At 47.3% G+C, this 22,488-nt stretch overlaps 1 protein-coding gene across 2 annotated transcripts in view; it reads left to right on the forward strand.

Annotated features, from left to right (window-relative positions):
• The window catches only part of BANF2 (BANF family member 2), a 36,399-nt gene extending 20,813 nt beyond the window's left edge, over positions 1 to 15,586 (forward strand). The window contains exons 2-4 of one of the 2 annotated variants that reach the window (XM_007960849.3): positions 2,219 to 2,381; positions 4,524 to 4,652; positions 15,383 to 15,586. In XM_007960849.3, the coding sequence (XP_007959040.1) occupies positions 4,527 to 4,652; positions 15,383 to 15,529 (273 nt within the window). In that variant the 5' untranslated portion in view covers positions 2,219 to 2,381; positions 4,524 to 4,526 and the 3' untranslated portion in view covers positions 15,530 to 15,586. The remainder of the gene's footprint in view (positions 1 to 2,218; positions 2,382 to 4,523; positions 4,653 to 15,382) is intronic. The other variant, XM_007960853.3, reaches the window with a different exon arrangement.
• Positions 15,587 to 22,488: the final 6,902 nt, after the last annotated feature.

The raw sequence follows: 22,488 nt of genomic DNA on the forward strand, positions 1-22,488 counted from the left end.
AACAGAAACGAAAAGTAGAATAGTGGTTGCCAGGGGTTGCAGGGAGAGATGGAGACTTGCTGTTCAATGGGTATGGAGTTTCAATTTTGCAAGTTGGAAAGAGTTCTGGAGATCGGCTGCACAACAATGTGAATGCACTTCACATTACTGAACCGTGCACTTAAAAATAATTGAAATGGGACATTTTATGTTAGATATATTTTACCACAATTAATGCAATAACATACAAAGAGTAAGTGGCATCATGAATGTCTTGCCGGTGAAAGTGAGGTCTGCGGGCAGCAGCGTCACCTCTCTTCGGAGCTGGTCACAAACACAGTATCTGATGCCTGTCCCAGACCTGCTGAGTCAGCACTTGCATTTTTAAACAAAAAACCCCCAGGTGGTTCCTGCACTCACTCAACTTTGAGAAGTGCTAGAGTTGTAATGAACCAAATATTAGACCAGGGTTTAGAAGATCAGAAGATGTAGCAGACATTGTTGTTTGCCTACCCAGCATTCATTTATTTCCTTCCTTCCTTCCTTCCTTCCTTCCTTCCTTCCTTCCTTCCTTCCTTCCTTCCTTCCTTCCTTCCTTCCTCCCTTCCTTTCTTCTTACAGAAACTGACAATCTCTGAGTAGCCTCATGTTTCAGAGGAGGCTCACCTCATCCACATCCCATAGCGGTCCCACTCCCCTGACCAGTGGCTGCTTTACAGGTGGGCATGTTGCCTGGTTCTGGCCAATGAAACTAAAGGAAGTTCCACTGGAGAGTTTCTGGGAGAGGTTGCCTCCCCTTAAGGACGCCCAAGAAGAAAAGGCCTCTCCTTCCTTTGGAAGTTTTTTATTTTATTTTATTTTTTTTTGAGATGGAGTCTCACTCTGTTGTCCAGGCTGGAATGCAGTGGCATGATCTTGGCTCACTGCAACATCCACCTCCCAGGTTCAAGTGATTCTCCTGCCTCAGCCTCCCAAGTAGTTGGGATTGCAGGCGCATGCCACTACACCTGGCTAATTTTTGTGTTTTTAGTAGAGATGGGGTTTCACCATGTTGGCCAGGCTGGTCTCCAACTCCTGACCTCAAGTGATCTGCTTGCCTCAGCCTCCCAAAGTGCTGAGATTACAGGCGTGAGCCACCATGCCCAGCCTCTTTGGAAGTTTGCACATTGGAATGGGACCCAAGCAAATTCCAGAGGCATCTTGGGACCTTGGGAGCAGCTATCCTGGCCCTTGTTCACACAGAGTGATTGACTGATAAGATCCTGGGTCTACCTCATCAAAGGATTTCTTGTTATATGAGATTAGAAATGTATTTATTGTTTCAGACCACATGAGGCAGGATTTTTCATTACTTGCAGCCCAGGGTTTCTTAACCTCTATGCTATTGACACCTAGAGCCAGATAATTCTTTGTTGTGGGTGGTTGTGTACCTAGGGCCAGATAATTCTTTGTTGTGGTTTGGTTGTGTGCATGGCAGGATGCCATGCCCTGGCCTCTGCCCCCTAGAGCCAATAGTCCTTCCCCTTCTCCCAGGCGTGACAACTCGAGTGTCTCTGGACATTACCAATGTTCCCTGGGGATGGGGGCCAATGGCCCCCAGTTGAGCACCACTGTTGCTGCCAAAGGAGTGGTAAAGAATGTGAAGACCTTTTTATTCTGACTTCCGACGTTGCTGGAGAGCCCCAGGAGGGCAAAAATCACTACCTATGTCCCCGCCCCAGAGGTGTTGCAAGGATCAAAGTGAGATCAGGTGTGTGAGAAAAGCAAACACACACAAAGTGTTACTAACCATTACCCGTCTTTGATGCTGCTGATGCATTGATAGCAATGTTGTAGTTTCCATTTATTCTTAGATTTCATAGGCAGAGATGTTTAACTTAACAGATGGCCAGCATGGATAGTGAATGGAATTTTCCCTCAGCAAAGGCAGAGCGGCTTATGAGACTTTCAGGCTTTTCCTTGCTCAGAAATTCTGGATTCTCACCCAATTCATCAATCCCAATTCTCAATCCCAATTCATCATCCCATAAAGCCATGGGTGCTGAGGCGTTCTCCTGTTAACACCTGCGTTAAACACCATCTTGTACTTACGAAACATATTTTCACAGATGAAGAGACAGATTCCTATTTAGCTGCTGAAGAGAGGTCGACGCCCTTGGCTTACACATCTGTGGATTTAAGACCCACAGAGTCAGGGGAGCCTAAACAACCTCTCATTGTCTTTTGCTCCCCTTCCTAGAATCTGCTGACACATCAAGGCCACTTTTCTTAGGAGCCCCCTGACTACCAAAATCAGTACCTTTGGATTCATCTCTTCTGGGAGAGTTCAGTGTCTTCTGAAGTGTTACACAACGTACTTCAGGGCAAGAAGGTGTCCACGAGGAGCTCGACTTTATAGAAAGGTCTGGAGGAGAATGGGGAGGGTGGGGACAGGAGAGGGGACGGGGCTGTGAAAGGGAGGCGTTGGATGCACCTGATCATTTATGTCATCGAATACTTGCCATGTGCTCGGCAGAGGGGCTGGTGTTGGAGTGGGGAGCAAAGGCCATTAGGAGGCAGCTGCAGCCCTTGGGGGCCTCATGATCTACTGGGGAATGTGTGGAGGACATTGGGTCATTCCTGTAACATAGTCCCATATGGTGTGGGGTAACTATCCCCAGGAACAGGAGAACTATCTTGATTTTGGTTCCCCCAGCCCCACCCCTGCAACCCATGGGCTTTGAGGGGCACTGACTCCCTTGCTGAGCCCAGAGGTAGAACACACAGACCATAATTTTTGTTTTAGGGGTTGGTATATTACGGTTTGAACCAGAGAGGGCATTTGTTGGGGGCCTCTAGGAAAAGACAGCTTTGTGTTTCTTTGGGGGAGAAGGCTGTGGCTTGCAAAAGCGATGTTACAGCCCGGTTACTTCCACAAAGGAGTTAAGCTGAGGACTGAGCCCATTCACAAAGAAAGACTGAGTCGAGAGAGCTGCCGGGAAATCAAGTTGGAGCCTTGCTCAAGCCACATCTGATCTATCTCCGGAATTTTTGGTAGTATGTGCTAATAACACCTCCTTATTATGTAAACTGATTTACACTGAGTTTTCTGATACTTTCATCATAAACTGTCCAAACTGGCACAGAATTTTGTACCAGGAAGGGGATGCTACAATGAACAAACCTTAAACGTGGATTGGTTGAGACATTCAGGCGAAGAGCAGCAAAGATGTCTCTATCAAACTAGGAAGATGGGGCCGGGTGCGGTAGCTCATGCCTGTAATGCACTTTGGGAGACCGAGGTGGGCGGATCACCTGAGATCAGGAGTTCAAGACCAGCCTGGTCAACATGGTGAAACCTTGTCTCTACTAAAAATACAAAAATTAGCCAGGCGTGGTGGCGCACACCTGTAATCCCAGCTACCTGGGAGGCTGAGGCAAGAGAATCGCTTGAACCCAGGAGGCAGTGGTTGCAGTGAGCCAAGATCATGCCATTGCATTCCAGCCTGGGCAACAAGAGTGAAACTTCATCACAAAAGCAAAACAAAACAAAACAAAAAACTAGGAAGATGGTAACCCTCATTTAACAAAATGGCCAGTTTTGCTGGCTTGCAGACCTAATGCTTATGGAGCCCATGATATTTCAAGATCTTCCAGGAAATATTCAGGATGTTGTCTACCTCTGGCAGTCTTCATTAAGGTCCTAGGAGACTCAACTCCTGGGAGATGGTGGTCCATTTAAAAGTGGAGAGGGATGAAAATAGTTCTGCTAAGAGAGAGTCTTTTTGCCTGGGCCCTGCAATCTGCAGTTGCAGGAAATTGATGAGCAAGTCCTGCTGTTTGGGAAAGCTGATTTATCTGGCTAAAGTTGGAGCACAGGCAACAAATGAGGCGACTTAAGCAAAAGCCATCTTCTCTTCCTTCTTTCGAGGTGGAGTTGGTGAGGCCGATGAGTGCCGGAGCAGCTCTTTCACCACTGTGAGGGCAGCCAAGCAAGAATAAAGCCAACACAAGGAGGGAAAGCTGGAGAATCCCCAAGGAATGGAGCTGCGACCTGTTGCCACCTGCAGGCTTTGGATTTCTAGAATGTGTTCTTTACGATTTGAGCCAGTGTGAAGAGTTTCTAGCGAGTTTACACTATTATAGAGTGTGATGAACACTGAAATAAAAGTATGACTAAAGTGTTGGGTGGTTAAGAGAGAAGGTGGGTTAATTAGCTAAGAGAAGCAAGTTGTTGCTTTAGGCATTTAGAATGGAGTGAGTTGGAAAGAACCCACTGCAGTTCTTAATATTAAGCACACTATTTTCGTGGAAATTTATTCGACTCATCTGTGGCCATCATTAGGCTTCTCTTGGTCCATCCAGGTAGGAATGGATGTGTGAAGGCCTTAGTGGAGGTCAGTGCACCTGCATTTAGCAGACCCCAGGAAATGCTGGATGATGGAAGGAATTCTGCCATCTGTTGCCCCAGTCCCCAGGTGGGCTGAGGGAGTTCCCCAGTGTCCATGCACACTGGGAGCAGTCAGGTATCTGCTAATCCTCCTCTCTCCCCACTGCTGTCGCAGGAGATGGACCACATGTCTCCCAGGCTGAGAGCCTTCCTCTCCGAACCCATTGGAGAAAAGGATGTCTGCTGGGTGGATGGCATCAGTCATGAGCTCGCAATCAATTTGGTCACCAAAGGTATCAACAAGGTAATTCATTCTTTCTTACTTCTCTGACTTCTCTTCCCTACCTTTCTTCCCCTAGTCCTGCCAGATGGCAGTTCCTGCCACGTGTCCCTGTGAAGGGCCATCAGAGAGCAAAGCTGCCGCTTGGCGGGGTGCCACATGCTTTCATGCTATTGACCCCACATGCTCGGGAAGCCTCAAGGGCCTGCAGATGATGGGCACATACACACAGAATGGTTTCAGCTCAGAGCAGCTGGGCTGGGCATGATTCACTTGGTGTTCAAACACTCAGGGGTCAACAGAAGTAGGTCAGCCGCCGGGGTCTGAGGCGAACTGTCAGAATGGGTGATTTAGGTGCACTCCACAGCCCCATGAAGGGACCCATGGCATCTCGCTTGCCCCTGCCAGGGCACCAGCCTGGAAATAGCAAGTGAAGAAACAGGAGCCTGTGGTCTACACCAGAGTGAGTTATTCTATGATGTCACTCTCAGCCCAAGAATGACCTCAAGGATATCCAGTGGAATTGGAATATCCTTTTCTATGTCATTGTTTTTATGGGGCTTTAAAAAAGCTGCTTAGGGCCTCAGGAGAGGAAGAGACAGTCCCAAAGAAAACGCAAAGAGAGTGAGCATAGACAAGGCAGGCTGTGAACTCACAGAACATGGCACGCCCGGTCAGGAGAGGCACCAACTAGAGCTGTTGCTATTCATTCTCCTCCATGCCCCAAGTCAGTCTACCAGGCAGGACAGTGTTACAGAAACACCCAAAAAGGCTGGGAACTACTGCACACATGACCGATGACTAGTTTGGTTTGCATCTAAATCTGAACCATGAGAGCCATGGTTTTCTGATTACCCCACGGCTCTGCACTAGCTGGTAAATATTCGGAATAACGCCCCAATCTGCGAGCCAGTTTAATGTCCAGTAGATGCTATCGTCAGAAACGGAAGCGCCCTATTGGATAGATTGGATTCTTTCCTTCCAGATGAAGGAGGCAGAACCATTCCCTAGGGAACAAATTTTAAATGAAAAAAATTTGTGTACTTCATTTATTTATTTATTTATTTATTTATTTAAGACAGGGTCTCACTCTGTTCCTCAGGCTGGAGTGCAGTGGTGCCATCTTGGCTGACTGTAACCTCTGCCTCCCAGGCTCAAGCGATCCTCTCACCTCAGCCTCCCATGTAGCTGGGACTACAGGTGTGTGCCACCACGCCTGGTTAAATTTTTGTACTTCTTGTAGAGACAGGGTTTTGGCATGTTGCTCGGGTTGGTCTCAAACTCCTGGACTCAAGTGATCCATGCACCTCGGCCTCCCGAAGTGCTGGAATTATAGGTGCGAGCCATCAGGCCCAGCAAAAAATTCCTTTTTTAAAAAAAGAAATAATCGTTCTTTTTACTTTCCTGTTGTGATGTAACATACCTAGGAGAATATGTGTTGATAAAAAGGGTACAGATCAATGAATTTTTACACATATATGTACACTCATGTACCCACTACTCAGATCTAGCAATCAGATGTCTCCAAAATTCCAGATGGTTCTCTTGTGCCTCTTCTTGGCCAAGGCTATCCCCTATCCTTAGAGGTAACCACTCTTCTGATGTCGAACACCATTGATTAAATGTGTCCATAATTGTGGGGGTTTGTTGTTGTTGTTCAGCTATACTCACTATTTTAAAAATGTTTTTATTAAGGTATAATGGATATACATACAGTAAATTTCACCCTTTGTAGTACATAGTTCTACGAGTTTTGACACATGCATGCAGTGATGCAGCTGCTACCATAGTCAAGACACAGAGCAATCCCATTACTCAAAATACTCATTCCTTTGTGCTCTTCATATTCACCAGCCTCAGTCCCTGGCAACCACTGGTTTATTTTCTGTCTCTGTAGTGTTGCCTTTTCCAGTTTAAGTCTGTGCGTACGAATAGCTTAACTGTGTTTTAAATGAGGATTATAGGTGGGTGGGTTTTAGAACAAAAAATGAATGAATAATGGAAAAATGTCAGGCATCTGAAAACTTCCCTGTAAAGCCAGGGCTGTGGGGACGGGTTGTCTGTGTGCAGCCGGGTCCCTGGAGATGTGCTCCTCTTGTGTCCATGACCTCCTGGCCAGTGCAGTGAGCACTTTCCTAGAGCTGCTAATTTTAGGCACTGGCACTGGGGCTGTCACCTGCATTCTTTGCTTTGAGCTGCCCACACCTGTGATTGAGATGAGGGTCCCTCTCTCCACTTTACCAATGAGGAGACAAGGGCTCCGAGGAGTAGTGCCTTGTCCGCTCCCAGGTGAGGACTGGAGCAACCGTGGATTGTACCATCACAAATTGCACAAGAAGATCCATGGCCAGGTGGTTATGCCCAGCAGGGAGGAGGCTTAGACTAAATTTGGCAGTGAGACCCCATATCAGGGTCTGGAGTCTGGCAGGGCCTGTAGTAAGACCCAGGAGGAGACCCAGATGTGGCCCCTCCAAGATGGGCAAGTGCTTCAGGGTGAGGACCCATCTGAAGTCAGGGCCAGCAATGACAGCATCCCGGGCCAGCAGATCCTGGCAAGACAGGGTTCTCAGATTCAGCCAATAAAGATGCCGGCTCTTGGTGGTTTTTATTTTGTTTTGTTTTTTTGGTTTTGTTTTTGTTTTGAGACAGTCTCATTGTATTGTCCAGGCTGGGGTGCAGTGATGTGATCTCAGTTCACTGCAACCTCCTCATCCTGGGCGCAGCCACCACCTCAGCTTGCCAAGTAGCTAGGACTAGAGGCATGCACTACCATGCCCAGCTAATTTTTTGTGTTTTTTGTTTGTTTGTTTGTTTGTTTTTGTTTTATTTTTTTGTAGAGACACAGTTTCGCCATGTTGTCCAGGCTGGTCTCAGCTCCTGGGCTCAAGTGATCCTCCCAAAGTGCTGGGATTACAGGCATGAGTCACCATGCCCGGCCTCTTGTATTTTCATACCTTGCCTGCAGGGAACCTAATCCTGGCATAGGGAGGGACATCTTTCTCGGCCTCACGAGACCTCCTGTCTTTGCTGGCTTCTGCCAAGGTGCAGCCATCACCCTCCCCTGCTCCCCGTCCCACCCCAGGCTGGGGCTCAGCCTCAGTTTCTTTGCTGTGCACAAAGCCACCTTGGGTTCCACCCTTGCTTATGACAGCATTCCTGGCCTTGTCCCATGGGCTCTGCTCTCTCAGCCCTTTCTGCACCCTCTCTGTGCACCTGCTGGAATGCAGGCCTGTGGGCCACCCTCACACTTACCTCCCTGGGCTCCTCACTCAGCCATCAGCTCTCTCCAGAGACCCCAGGGTGCTAGATGCCCTGGGGGAGATGAGACACTGCCACCCCCCCGATTTATCTGGCTGTCCTGTCACCTCTCTGGGAGTCCCCTTCTCAAACTCTTACCAACCCCTACATCGAGTACCTTCTCCATTCCTCCTCTCGCACAGGTCTTTCAGCTTTTTTTTAATGGAAGATGTGGGGTGCTGGGAGGGGACTGTTCTTACTGCTTGTCCCCATTTTCCCCAGAGCTTTGGCTCATGGCATGAACTGGTCTCCGGCTCCTGGTTTAAGTCAGGACTTTCAAAACTATTGATTCTGCCATGGATCTACCTAAGCCTCTTCAGGAGCTTAAAAGCCATATGTGATGGCCTTCTTCTGGGTGTTTTGTATCTGCCCTTCCCAGGGGCAATCAGCTGTGGCCTGAGGATCTAGATCCAGACAGCGGCCGCAGGTGCCTGTGCCCTCGTCCAAACTGAGATGTACTAGAAATATAAAACATACCCTGCAGTGTTAAAGACTGAGCCCGAAAAAGGAACATAAAATAGCTCATCCGTAATTATTTTATTGATCACATGTTGAAATGATAATATTTTGGAAATATGAGAGAAAATATGTTATTAGAATGAATTTCACCTGTTTCCTTCCCCTTTTTTACTGTGGCTACTAGGAAAATCAAAATCACATATGTGGCTAACTCACTTACTTCTGCTGGACAGCACTGCTCTAGACGTAAGAGCGAAAGAGCTGTAAGGGAGAAAGGAACTATGGAAACAGAAAATTAATGGTGCACATGGCAATGAGGCTCGCTGTGCCTGGCTCTAGCTCTGTCTTGTATTCTCTGTCCCCCCACCCCATCCCTGACTCCTATACTACAGCCAGACTGTCTGCGAACCACCCTCCTGCTAACCTGGAGCCTCTCTTGAAACAGGTTTTGATCCCCTTCAAGACCCTACTCACAGCCCACCTCCCCTGGGAAGCCTTCTTTCTGCCACCCCGCCCAACAGGGTCCTTTTTCTGAGCAGTTTGGGTTTTTGGTGGGAGCCCCTTGTTGTGACATCTGACAAAAGGTCTACTCTAGCTGGGCATGGTGACTCACGCCTGTAATCCCAGCACTCTGGGAGGCCAAGTCAGGCAGACCACTTGAGGTTAGGAGTTCGAAACTAGCCTGACCAACATGGCGAAACCCCGTCTCTACTAAAACTACAGAAATTAACTGGGTGTGATGGCGCGTGCCTGTAGTCCCAGCTACTTGGGAAGCTGAGGTGGGAGGATCACTTGAACCCAGGACACAGAGGTTGCAGTGACCTGAGACTGCACCACTGCACGCCAGTCTGGGTGACAGAGGGAGACTCCATCTCAAAATAAAATAAAATAAAATAAAATAAAAAAATAAAGGTCGACTCTAGTTTTTCTGCACATGCCCCAAGAGTCCACAAAATGTTAGAGGCACAACTTGCCTGTGCCTTTCTCCCTAAGTTCCTTGGAGGCAGAGGATGGGTCTCTGTTCTTTGTACTTCTCTTCTCCCTGTGAAAACCCCACTTAGGGGTAGGTGAACTTCCAGACATCCCCTGAATGCAGAACTGTGGGGCAGGGCCCTGTGCTTGAGTTCTCCCACAGTGCAGAAGTAAGTTTAGCATCGCAGAGAATCTGGTTTGGTTCAATGCTCTTTGCAGATGCTATAAAGCCATATCCTTGAGCCTAAATCTTCCTCCTAAGAGCTGCCTGGAGGATGAGACTGGAGGAGAAGTAACACTTGGCATTTGCTTCATGTCAAGCACCTCTAGGTGCATTACGTATATTTATCTCATTTAATTGTAAAAAACAATCCTACAAAGTACACTATTTCATTTCCATTTTCCTGATTAGAAAGTGGAGGCACATAGAGACCACATGTGGATTGCTCAAGATCACATGGGGTGAAAGAGATGAAATTTGAATCTGGGCGGATAGGCTGCAGGGTCTGGACACTAAGCCATTGTGCCGTCTGCCCCTGAAACTGAAACTGAGGAAGGTGTTTCTCGCCTGGCTGCCCTTACCTCCTTACCGGCAAGGCTCTGCTCTCCCTCGCCCTCACTGCCTTGCCTGTGAGACTCTGCTCTCTCTCGCCCTCACCTCCCTGCCTGCGAGGCTCTGCTCTGCCTCGCCTTCTCCTCTTTACCTGGGAGGCTCTGCTCTCCCTCGCCCTCACCTCCTTACCGGCGTAGCTTGCTCTGCTCTCTCTCGCCCTCACCTCCTTATCGGCCAGGCTCTAGTCTCCCTCCCCCTCATCTCCTTACCTGCGAGGCTCGCGCTGCTGTCTCTCGCCCTCACCTCTTTACTGCGAGGTTCTGCTCCCTCTTGCCCTCACCTCCTTACAGGAGGGGCTCTGCTCTCTCTGGCATGTCTGCCTGCAGCCAATCGTAGCCCCACCTGTAGACTCTCCATGCTCAGGGACTTCCCATCTCCTCCCTCTGTTGCTTCGTGGCCATTGGTGGACAGGAGCTAGACCGAGTTCAGGACCAGAAGGCCCCAGCGTGGCCAGGCCCTGCCTCCATCATGTCCCCAGGTCTCCACAGCGAAGCCTCTGAAGGCTCCAACTCCTTTCTGTCCGCTCTGCTGGGTGAGCAGTGAGGCGCTGCTCTCCACTGACTGATGTCTGAGCCCCACAAGGGGCCAGTCACGTAAGTTTGGGGTTTTTCTGCCTAGGGTTGCCAGATCAAATACAAGGTGTGCAGTTAAATTTAAATTTCAGATAAGCAAATAATTTTCTTAGTGTAAAATTAAAAGACAGGGAGGAGGAAGAAGGGGTAAACATTCCCTGAAGTGAGGGTTCACACTAAAGACACAGAGTTTAAGCCGGGCGGGGTAGCTCATGCCTATAATCCCAGCACTTTGGGAGGATCACTTGAGGTCAGGAGTTCAAGACCAGCCTGGTCAACATGGTGAAATCCCGTCTCTACAGAAAATACAAAAATTAGCCAGGCATGGTGGTGCATGCCTGTAATCCCAGCTACTTGGGAGGCTGAGGCAGGAGAATCACTTGAACCTGGAAGCTGGAGGTTGCAGTGAGCTGCGATCGTGCCACTGCACTCTAGCCTGGGCAATAGAGCGAGACTCCATCTCAAAGAAGAAGGAGAAGGAGAAGGAGAAGAAACAAGAGTTTAAACCTGAAATGACATGAAGACCTAGGCGACTGGAGAGAGAGAATCAGAGAAAGTTGTGTCACTACACCATGGAGTCTTGTGGTGATTGAAGTCCATTCAGCACAGGTGCTCAGGACCTGTGGACCTGGGCAGAGGGCATTGTAACCAGCTAGAGAACAAGAGAGGGCCGAGACAGCTTATCTCTGTTTGACAAGGCCTGGCATTATGGTGAGGACTGAGCATTTTAATGAGTGTGGATCTCAGCCAGCTATTTAATTTTTAGGGCCCACTGTAAAATGAAAATGCGAGACCTCTAGTTCAAATTTATTAGGAGGTGTGGTGGCACGTGCTTGTAGTCCCAGCTACTCGGGAGGCTGAGGGGGAGGATCATTTAAGCCCAGGAATTTATGGTTGCAAAGAGCTACTGCACACTACTGAACTCCAGCCTGGGTGATGGAATGAGATCCCGTCTCTTAGGAAAAAAAAAAAAAAAAGTAGGCCGGGCACGGTGGCTCATGCCTGTAATCCCAGCACTTTTGGAGGCCGAGGCAGGCGGATCACGAGGTCAGGAGATCGAGCCCATTGTAGCTAACATGGTGAAACCCCGTCTCTACTAAAAATACTAGAAATTAACCAAGCGTGGTGGCACACACCCATAGACCCAGCTACTTGGGAGGCTGAGGCAGGAGAGTCGCTTGAACCTGGGAGGCAGAGGTTGCAGTGAGCCAAGATCGTGCCACTGCACTCCAGCCTGGGCGACAGAGGGAGACTCCATTAAAAAAAAAGAAGAAGAAAGAAAGAAAAGTATTTAATAAAAAAAAAAAAAGAAAGAAAGAAATTTAGTAAAAATTTCAAGATGCCAAGAGCCGAGTGTTAAACCAGCTGGGGGGGCTCTTAGCACCAGGTGCTGTGTGAAAACATGGCTCAGAAGCAAGGGAACCCAACCCTGGCATAGGCTTAAACTGCTGCTGTTTAGCAAGGAGTGGGCACTGCAAACTGGAGGGTAATTCCTCCCCTGCTTGGGGGCCGGCCTCTGGAGGAACCTCACTGTTTGCACTTGGAGTTGAGGGGCATCCTGCCCTTGAGCCTCCATCCTTTATTTTGTTTGTTTTGAGACAGAGTCTCACTCTGCTGCCCAGGCTGGAGTGTAGTGGCACAATCTCGGCTCACTGCAACCTCCGCCTCCCAGGTTCTCCTGCTTCAGCCTCCTAAGTAGCTGGGATTACAGATGCCTGCCGCCATACCAGGCTAATTTTTGTATTTTTAGTAGAGACAGGGTTTCACTATGTTGGCCAGGCTGGTCTTGAACTCCTGACCTCAGGTGATCTGCCCGCTCAGCCTCCCACAGTGCTGGGATTACAGGCGTGAGCCCCCGCGCCTAACTGAGCCCCTCATCTTACTGCTGCAGGAAGGAATATCATTCCCTGGCTTGGCTATGGCCACGGCCACTGTACAGGGTGGCAGGACAGGGACATCTGCTCAGGGTTTCTATGTTTCTATGTCACCCCTCCCACCCCAGTAACTGAATTCTGGGGAGCTCTGGCCCAAGGAGGGAAAGGGGCAGCATCTTTTCTCCTTGATTAGGGGGCTTTCTGGAGCTGGGGGAGAAAGCAGGCGGGCATCTGGCAGGGCCATGATGGGAGCCCACGACTCCAGCTTCCCTGGGAGGCAGGGTGAAGTGTTCAGGGATGAAGGGAGAAGGGAAGTCAACTTTCCCTCCTGGACGATGCCACAGGGAGACAGGAGGGAAAACTGAGGAGGGAGTGTCAGGTTGCCACTTGGCTCCAGAGGCTGCAAGATGGGGCCCTTCTTCCTGTAGCATTCCTGGAAGGTTTGCCCAGGGTCCACGTGTTCCCAGGCATCCTGGCTGCTGAGCCTGTGGGTACGTGGCGGCTCTCACTAACAGGCCAGCTGATGCCAGCAGTGCCACTTCTAAAATGGGCAGGGGATGCGTTAGCCTCCAGGCCAGACTGCAGACAGTTGGGACATGCAAGAACAGTGCAGAAGAAAACAGGAGACTTAGTGCCTCCACCTGGGGAATGAGAGGGGTGAGTGCATGTGAGGATCAGGTGGATTAAAACATGTCAGGTGTCTAGCAGCATGTGGTCGACAGAAGTGCTAAAAAGTGCTACTTAGCATTAATCATTATTATTAAGTATTATCATGAACGTTTCTCTTTATGGAGAAAGCTTTGTGTAAACCCCTTACTATTAATTATTGTTAATTATTTTCAATGTTCTCTCTCCTTGGACACAGCTCTACGTCTCTTGTTTCTGTTACCTTCACCTTGGCATCTCCCACACCTACATCTACTGGCTCAATTAACACTTAATAAATGTTATTTTTCAAAAACATTAATTTAAATACATCTCAGTAAAATGAACCACTCAAAATGGGAGGATACTGATAAAGTAAAATGAGATCACGCCAAGCAACTAAATTGCTTTTTAAAAAAAAGATTAAAGTAGCAGTTCAAAATCACCACAAAAACCTGGCTTTTTTCTCTTGTCAACAACTGGACTATGACTAAAAATAAAACCCCCCAAATTCAATGCTTGGGTATATTTTATGACTGGGATTCAGCTTTTATTTAATTTCTCTTCTTAAAAAATATGCTGTTTTTGGTTAAGATGAGCATAACTTAGTTTTACATAACTAAAAGTAAACAGACACCAGTGGGTTTTCCTGGAAAGGGCCCAGAACTCGGGCATGGCTGGACGCTGGTTCTCGTTGGTTCCAGGCTGGAGAGCCCCCAGAATAAGTCCTGAGAGATGGGTGTTTAATGTGACCTGAGATCTCCAGCCTCCACCATTTAGTGGCTTGGCTCGTTTCTGGCTACGTGGCCTTGGGAATTCCCTTCCTCCACGTGGTCCTTGTGCCTTGTCAATAATGGTGTAATAAAACTATAAAAAATGAATTAGAAGCCTCGGGGGCAAGTATTAATAGCTAGAAAGCTTGAGAATGCCATAGAAATATAAATCATGGTGCACTGAGTGTGTATCTTCCATGTATTTTTCATCCACAGAGACTCAGGAAGGGGAAGGTGGACAAGGTTTAGCATGTTTTAAACCTTCTATGCTCCTCCTACAGGGCTACAGCTCCCAGTATGAGAGAGGAATTTACATTTTTTGAATGCCTTCCCATTTAATTCACTTAATTTAATTTGCAGAGCACACCATGTGCCTTAGGAAGGTGCAGAAACTGAGATCCAGGTTCTGTGGGATCTTACTTCAGGTTACATGAGTTGCCTGAGATCACACAGGTGGTTTGTAAAAACAAATCGATGCTAAGATGCCATTCATCTGTCAGCCCCATGTGCAGTGGTTCTCAGCCCAGGGAGATTTTGCCCCCAAGGGGACGTTTGGCAATGTTTGGAGATGGTTATGATTGTCACTGCTTGGGTGGGGGAGGGAGGGTGTCACTGACATGGGTAGAGATCAGGGGTGCTGCTGAACATCCTGCAATGCACAGGACAGCCTCCCCTAACATTTCAAGCATTGTCCAAAATACGAATAGTGCTGAGGTTTAGAAACCCTCTGCTATGGGCGCAGTGGCTCATGCCTATAATCCCAGCACTTTGGGAAGCCAAGGCAAGTGGATCACCCGAAGTCAGGAGTTCGAGACCAGCCTGGCCAACATAGCAAAACCCTGTCTCTACTAAAAATATGAAAATTAGCTGAGGATGGTGGCGGGCACCTGTAATCCCAGCTACTTGGGAGGCTGAGGCAGGAGAATTGCTTGAAACCGGAAGGCAGAGGTTGCAGTGAGCTGAGATGGCGCCACCGCATTCCAGCCTGGTGACAGAGCAAGACTCTGTCTTAAAAAAGAAAACACAAAAAAAGAGAAGAAACCCCGTGCTAAACAATTGCAGAAGTAGTGGGGCGGGAACGTCTCTTACTCTGTCTGGGCTGTGTATGTGTTTCTAAGAGAAATGCTTCACTGGAGGTCTGAGAGTGCTAGGCCCCGGTTACTCAAACTGTTGTCCCTGGATCAGCAGCAGCCTGGAGCATGTTAGAAACGCAGGCCTCTCCCTGGACTTAGACTTCCAGAACCTGCATTTTAACAAGCTCCCACATGATTCATGTGCTTGTTAAAGTTCGAGGAGGACAGGGTCTGATTCATTCCAGGCTGAACGGCCCGCAAACCAGCCCTGAGAGATGGGCATTTAACTTGTCCTTAGCTCTCACCAGGGCTAAGACCCATGCCAGGGCTTCAGGGACTGACAGGCTCTCTTGAATCTGCCCTGCTCCCCCTCCTTTGATTGTCACGTGAGCCCTGGTGGTTGGGGAGGAAGAGCGCATCTGAACTGGCTTATGATAACCTTTCCCGCTTTCCTCCCTGCCTCATCCCCTCCCCAGGCCTACATCCTGCTGGGACAATTCCTTCTGATGCACAAGAATGAAGCCGAGTTTCAGAGGTGGCTCATCTGCTGTTGTGGTGCCACTGAGTGTGAGGCCCAGCAGAGTTCTAACTGCCTCAAGGAGTGGTGCGCCTGCTTCCTGTAGACACAAGCCTCATCGCTGCCCCCCACCCCCTGGGGAAAATGACACCCTCTCCACCTATGCCCAGGCTCTGAGTCCTCATTTGTGTTTTTAATTGTAATGATACACTCCCATTATAAACAGTGGGTCAAGAACAGAACACAGGACAAATGCAAGAGAAATGACTCCCAAACCCACCACCCAGAAACCGTAGTCACACCCTTTAGATGAATATCGTGTCAAATATCTTTCAGCAAAAAAATCTGTATGAAAAAATGGATAATTTTATTTAAAAACAGGAATTGAATTTTAAGTCAATGTATTAGTGATCTATTGCTGCATAACAAATAATCCCAACATGTAGCAGCTTCTCACAACAAACAATGATGCTATCTCACAGGGTTTCTGAGGGTCAGGAACCTGAGAGTTGTCAGGAACCTGCCAGCTGGTTCTGTCTCAGGGTCTCTCATGAGGTTATTCCCTGTTGGCCCAGCAGCAGTCTGAAGGCTGGACCAGGGCTGGAGGACCCACCTCCAAGATGGCTGCCTCGGATGGCTGCTGGCAAGATATCTTGGTTCCTCACCACGTGGGCCTTCCCATCGGGCTGTTCGTGGCATGGCATCTGGCTTCCCCCAAAGCTGGTAACTCAAGAGAGAAAGAGAGAGTGCAAGCAGGAAGCCACGGTGCCTTTTATGACCTTGTCTCTGACACATGCAGTATACTCACTTCTGCCTTATTCTATTTGTTAGGAGCAAGTCACTAAGTCCTCCAGGGAGGATAATGAAACATTCTTCAAATAATATGCATGCGCATTTTAAAAATCACAGTTTCTTGAGGCCTCATTTACATATAGTAAAACTTACCCTTTTCAGGTGTGCATTCTATAAATTTTGACAAATTCACCACCATAATCAAGATGTAACACACTGTCATTACCCCAGGAAGTTCCCTCGTGCCTCTCTGTAGTCATCGCTTCTCCCTTCCCAGCCCCTGGCAACCATGAATCTGTTTTCCATCCTTACAGCTTAGATTTTTCCAGGAAGTCATATAAATGGAATCGTATAATATGTAACCTTTTCAGGTGGGCTTCTTTCACTTAGCATAATTCATCTGAGATTAGTCTATTATATAGGCTTTTTAAACTCTAAAAAGGTTTATTAGATGCTATCGGTGCCCGGCCCACATCCTTTTGGTATTTGTGTTCTGGTAGAGTCCAGTGACTTCCCCTAGCAAACACCTGAATGTCTTCTGCCTGAGGGTCTCCCTGGCTACAAAAGCGGGATCAGCCCACACATAGGGCGGAGGGAAACTGGCAAGCAGTTGATGCCCAGTAGAGCCCACAGTGATGGGTGAACAATGATGGATAAATGTCCTAGCTTACCCTGCAGATAGGACAAACTCTGAGACAGTCTGTTTGAGCTCCCTAGTGGTATTGAGCCCTAGTTTCCCACAGTGGTCACCTGCTCTTCAACAGCTCATACTTCTTTCCTTCCTTGTCTTATTTCCCCACTCCACTACCAGTGTTTCCTGGGATCATCCCCCTACTCCTACTCCCTAGAAAATACTCAAATTTTAGATTCAGGTTCTGCTTCTGGGAGAACCCAACCTAAGACAAAAGTGTTGGAATTTAGTTTTATTTTAATGAGAGAAAAAATTGAAACTGAAAGAACTGTTGAAATTTGATGAATTTTTTCTTCATCTCTGAATGTAGTCATAAATTATTCAATTTCCTTCGAATTTCAGAATAATATTGAGGAAAACAGAGGTTCATATCATTAGGTTTATTTTAAACTCTGGTTTTCAGTGAAAGATCGTGTGATGGCTAATACTGAGTGTCAACTTGATTGGACTGAAGGGTGCAAAGTATTGATCCTGTGTGTGTCTGTGAGGGCATTGCCAAAGGAAATGAACATTTGAGTCAGTGGACTGGGAAAGGCAGACCCACCCTTAATTTTAGTGGACACCATCTAATCAGCTGCCAGTGAGGCTAGAATATAAAGCAGGCAGAAAAATGTGAAAAGACTAGATTGGCCTAGCCTCCCAGCCTACATCTTTCTCCCATGCTGGCTTCGTGCCCTCGAACATCGGATTCCAAGTTCTTCAGTTTTGGGACTCAGACTGGCTCTCCTTGCTCCTCAGCTTGCAGACAGTCTATTGTGGGACCTTGTGATGATGTGAGTTAATAAACTCCCCTTTCTGTCCCTCTAGAGAACCCTGACTAATACAGATGGTATGAATTCCTGCTATAAAAGTAAAAAGAAATTGATATTCATGATTCTTCTCTACATTCCTCTCACTTTTATCAGCTTTACTATTACTTTTAATTTGTCAAAGTTTATAGCATTTACATTCTTCCCACAATTGTTTAGTCCTAGTTGTATATCTAAGAGCTTATCACCAATCCTTGTTAGTATCATTATTTTAAAGATCATATCTTTGTCATTCCTGAATTATTTATTTTGATAATGTCTTTATTGGCTGACTTGCATCAGTGTATCTATCTGTCAGAATAGGCCAGGTTCTGCTTCTGTAACAAACTTTCCCCACGTCTCAGTGATTTATCCAACACAGGTTGACTTCTTTCTCATGCTATGTGTCCAGTACATGTCATCAGGGAGCTCTGTCTCCCTGAGGCTAGTCACTCTGAGGCTTTGGTTAATGGAGATACCCTCTCAACACACACTTCCATGATTACCACGGTGGTGGGAAGGAGCCATGCTGAATGACATACTTACTGTCTGTAAAAGCCTCTGTCTCAAAGTAACACATTCTATTTGCACTCACATTTCATTGACCAAAGGAAATCATATGGCCACACCTAACTCCAAAGGGGCAAAGTCCCTTCTGAATGCAGGAGAAGGGGGAACATTTAGTGGCAGCACTAATCAAGATCACTGTCATCAATTAAGTTTATAACTTTTTTGCTTGCTAATGTTTTCTTGAAAAAACAGAAACCAACCAAAGGTTATTATTTTTCTCCTGAAAGCATTGCAGGTATTATGTTTAAGGTGATTAATATTTCCTAAATTTGTAAAGTGACTGGACTATTTCTACTGGAGTCTGTTAGCTCTTTCTAGCTCTGCTTTTCTTGCTCTCTCCAAGGAGAAACCAAAGAATCAAGAATTCCAGGAGAGCCAGTGTGGCCCAAAGATTTAAATAGCTTCATCTTCTGAGAGCTCTGGGTCTCAACAGCCAGAAGCTTTCCTTTGCTACTTCTTGCATGGCCCACCCTTTGACTAATTCTTCACTGAAATAGTCATGGTATTTAGAGGTCACTAATTTTCTAAGACATAAGCTGGATGGCTCCAGGGAAAGGAAAGAGAGAGGTACCTTCATCTCTCAGTCTATTTCCACATGCCTCCAACATTGCTGAAATTCATCCTTCTAGCCGAGTTGATGTCCAGGATCACGTAGGAGGACCAGGGAGCTGAGAAACCTGGAAGAGATGGGGCCCCCAAGACTGAAAAGCCTTTATAAGATGGACCCTATCACAGATATTGAAGACAAGAGTAGCTGTTCCCTATTTAGTGTAAACATCGTCCCAAAGGCACTAGGAACTTTCCCCATCAGTCTTTCATTCCCTGTGTTGATTTTTGTCATCTTTGTAGATAAAATTATTGGTCTAAATTCTTCCCTTCTCCCTGCATTCCCCATGTTTGTCATGTGACTTTGCAGTTCCTCCCACTAGAGGCAGAGTGTAACTCCCAGTTCCGTGACTTAGACTTGGCCATATGACTTGCTTTGGACCATGGTATGTGGCCAAAGTGGAAGTGTGCCAGTTCTGAGCCCCATCACTCATTTCTACTTGCTCTCTTGTGCCTCCAAAAGGAGAGTTACTCCCTTGTATAACTGCTGCCCCTTCAGCCTGGGCTTCAGAATGAAACCAGGTGAAGCTGACCGGAGCCAACCTGCTGCCGGGACCCAAGGCCAGCCAGCCCTGCAGCTTGATGCAAAGCCGCCCAACTGAGCCCAGCCTACATCAGCCAACCCTCAGCCAACTCATAGGTTTGCGAAGGAGAACAAAGGATTGCTATTTAAAGCCAGTGATGTTTGGGACAGTTGGTTATGCAGCAATAGCTAACTGATACATTCTTTATAGTCTACAATGTCCTTACCCTGTCAAAGTGTGCCACATCGAAGGCCAACCCAGCCTTTAGATGGAGAAGTAGCCTGGGGGGGGTGAAAAACTTTGCTTCTGGAGCCAGCCAGGCGTGGGTGTGAATTCCAGTTCCACCAATCCCTACCTTATCCTGGGTGAGCTACTTCAACCTTGCTGAGCCTCTGTCTCTTCATCTGTAAAATGGGTCAAGAAGGTAACAACCCTGCCTTGCAAGGTGGATCAACAAAAATGAACAAGTAGACCAGGCACAGTGGCTCACGCCTGTAATCCCAGCACTTTAGGAGGCCGAGGTGGGTGAATCACTTGAGGCCAGGAGTTCGAGACCAACCTGGCCTGTCTCTACTAAAAATACAAAAATTAGCTGAGTGTGGTGGCACATGCCTGTAATCCCAGCTACTCAGGAGGCTGAGGCAGGAGAATCACTTGAACCCAGGAGGTGGAGGTTGCAGGGAGCTGAGGTCACGCCACTGCACTCCAGCCTGGGTGACAAAGCAAGACTCTGTCTCAAAAAAAAAAAAAAAAAAAAAAGCAAGCACATAAAGGATAAGGTGAATAGGAACATCATGAATGACCACTAATGGCTGTTTTCTTAGAGCTCTCCTTCCAGTCCTTGCCTCTTGCACTCTTGGTCCTCTCATGGCCCTTGGGAGAGAATTCACAGCTGTGAGTTGAAAGGGAGCCGAGATATCAACTTATCCAAACTAGTCCAATTTTGTCCCACCATGTGAGTACTGGACACTGTATAGCTTAAGGACTATACACTCTTTAATGGGCAGGTAAGAAATAGCAACAGATGAAAATCAAGTTATCTCAGATTTTGACTGTGGTCTTGTAGGGTCCCACTAGCCCACTGATCCCCAAATACATTTTGCAGTGTGCACAACAGGAGTGGGCTTGCACACACACCCCCAGTCCTGCCAGTGGCACCTCTTCTGCTTCTCGGGGCCATTGATTATTTGGGAAAGGGTTAGTGCCTGAGAACATTTCTTGATTGTCACAGATTTGACCAGCTTCTTAAACTATAGATGAAATGTCTTCAAGGAAGAGGGATTGGATGCCTCTTCCTGGCCTAATATCTGTAGTTCGGAGATATCCATGAATCAATCAATGATTTTGATTAGGATTTACAGAGTGTGTGAGTATCCACGAGGGAAGGGTAGTAAGTGTGAGTCTCTGGCTTCCAGGGTTGACTGATTGTGAGAATGCAGGGCCAGGTGGCAAAGGGGTTGAGAGGTGTGTCTTCTTTTGGGCTTTCCCGGAAGCAGACCCTGAGACAAAGATCTGAGTGAAGATGGTGGATTTGGGAGCTGCTACCAGAAAAGGGCAGGCAGGGGAGTGAGGCAGAAAGGGGAGGCAGCCAAAAAAAGGTGATATCACCACTCATCACAGTGGGCAACTGGTGCCCAGTCCTGCTGGCTGTTCTGGGAACCAGTGTAGAACAAGCATTGGAAGCTACCCCACCCTCGGATGTCTAAGCACCACTCTTGCCAGTCATTTGTGGAAGGCTGCTCCTGCAGGAAGTTCATTCCTCAGCTCCTGGAGCCTGCTACCTGGGAAATGAACCTGTGAACAAGTGCTCAGGCAAAGAAATGCAAACCTTGGCAGTGGAAGGTGGGCTGGCCCCTGTACTGAAGTAGCAAGGGGCTCTGAGGGACTGCCAGCCCTTGCCACAGGTGGGTTTTGGAATAGGACAGGCCTGGCTTTGAAAACAGAACCCACCCCTTCTCTCCCATTATGAGACCTTTGGAAAACCACCCTCTCAGCCCAGCTGCCCAGTTGTAGAATGGTGATAATAGTATCTGCTCAAGTGTTAGGAAGATTAAAATCCTTGTGCCCGGTAAAAGCTTTATGCACAGTATATCTAAAAACCTATGTATTAAAAGGTGCCGCACTACTTTTAGCCAAATATGGGACCAACCTTAGTGCCCACTAGTGGATGAATGAATAGAGAAAACGTGGTATAGATACACCACGAAATATTATTCAGTCATCAAAAAGAGTGAAATCCTGTCACTGCAGCAACACAGGTGGAAACGGAGGTCATTATGCTAAGTGAAATAAGCCAAGCATAGAATGACAAATATTGCATGTTCTCACTCACACATGTGGGAGCTAAGAACATGGATCTCATGGAAGGGGAGAATAGAACAATGGTTACCAGAGGCTGGGAAGGGGATGGGGGAGGTGGGGATGAAAAGATGTTGATGTATGGGTACAAAAATACAATTAGAAGGAATGAGACCTAAGTCAGTAGAGTGAATACAGTAAACAGTAATCTTCTGTATATTTCAAAGCAGCTAGTAGTGAATAATTCAAATGTTCACAGCATAGCAAAAGACAAATGTTTAAGGTGATGGATATTTCAATTAAGGGTTATCAATCAGGGGATTTGATTATTATACGTTATATGAATGTATCAAAATATCACATATGCCCTGAAAATATGTATGTCTATTATGTGTCAATAAAAAATAATCTTTAAAAATGTGCGGCACTGATTGTGTATTGTTATTTAAAGAAAGGAGAAATTGGTGCAGACTAGAGTGGTCAGGGGAGGCTCCTTGTTGGAAATGACATTTAAGCTTCTGTTAAAAGGGGAGCTCAGGGGCTGGGTGATGGCTGGTGCCTGTAATCCCAGCACTCTGGGAGGCCAAGGCAGGGTTATTGCTTAAGGCCAGGAATTTGACACCAGCCTAGGCAACACAGCAAGGAGAAGTCAGGGTTGAATAAGCTGCAGATAGAGAAGAGGGAGGAGGAGAAGGGACAGAGAAAGGTCTGTGACAGGGAAGACAAACCCAATTGGCCTAGAGGGAGTGAGCTGTGGGAACCAAGGAACAGGTTAGGGGTGGGGCTGAATCCTGTA

This window comes from Chlorocebus sabaeus, chromosome 2 (assembly GCF_047675955.1).
Source record: "Chlorocebus sabaeus isolate Y175 chromosome 2, mChlSab1.0.hap1, whole genome shotgun sequence".
Taxonomy (NCBI): Eukaryota; Metazoa; Chordata; class Mammalia; order Primates; family Cercopithecidae; genus Chlorocebus; species Chlorocebus sabaeus.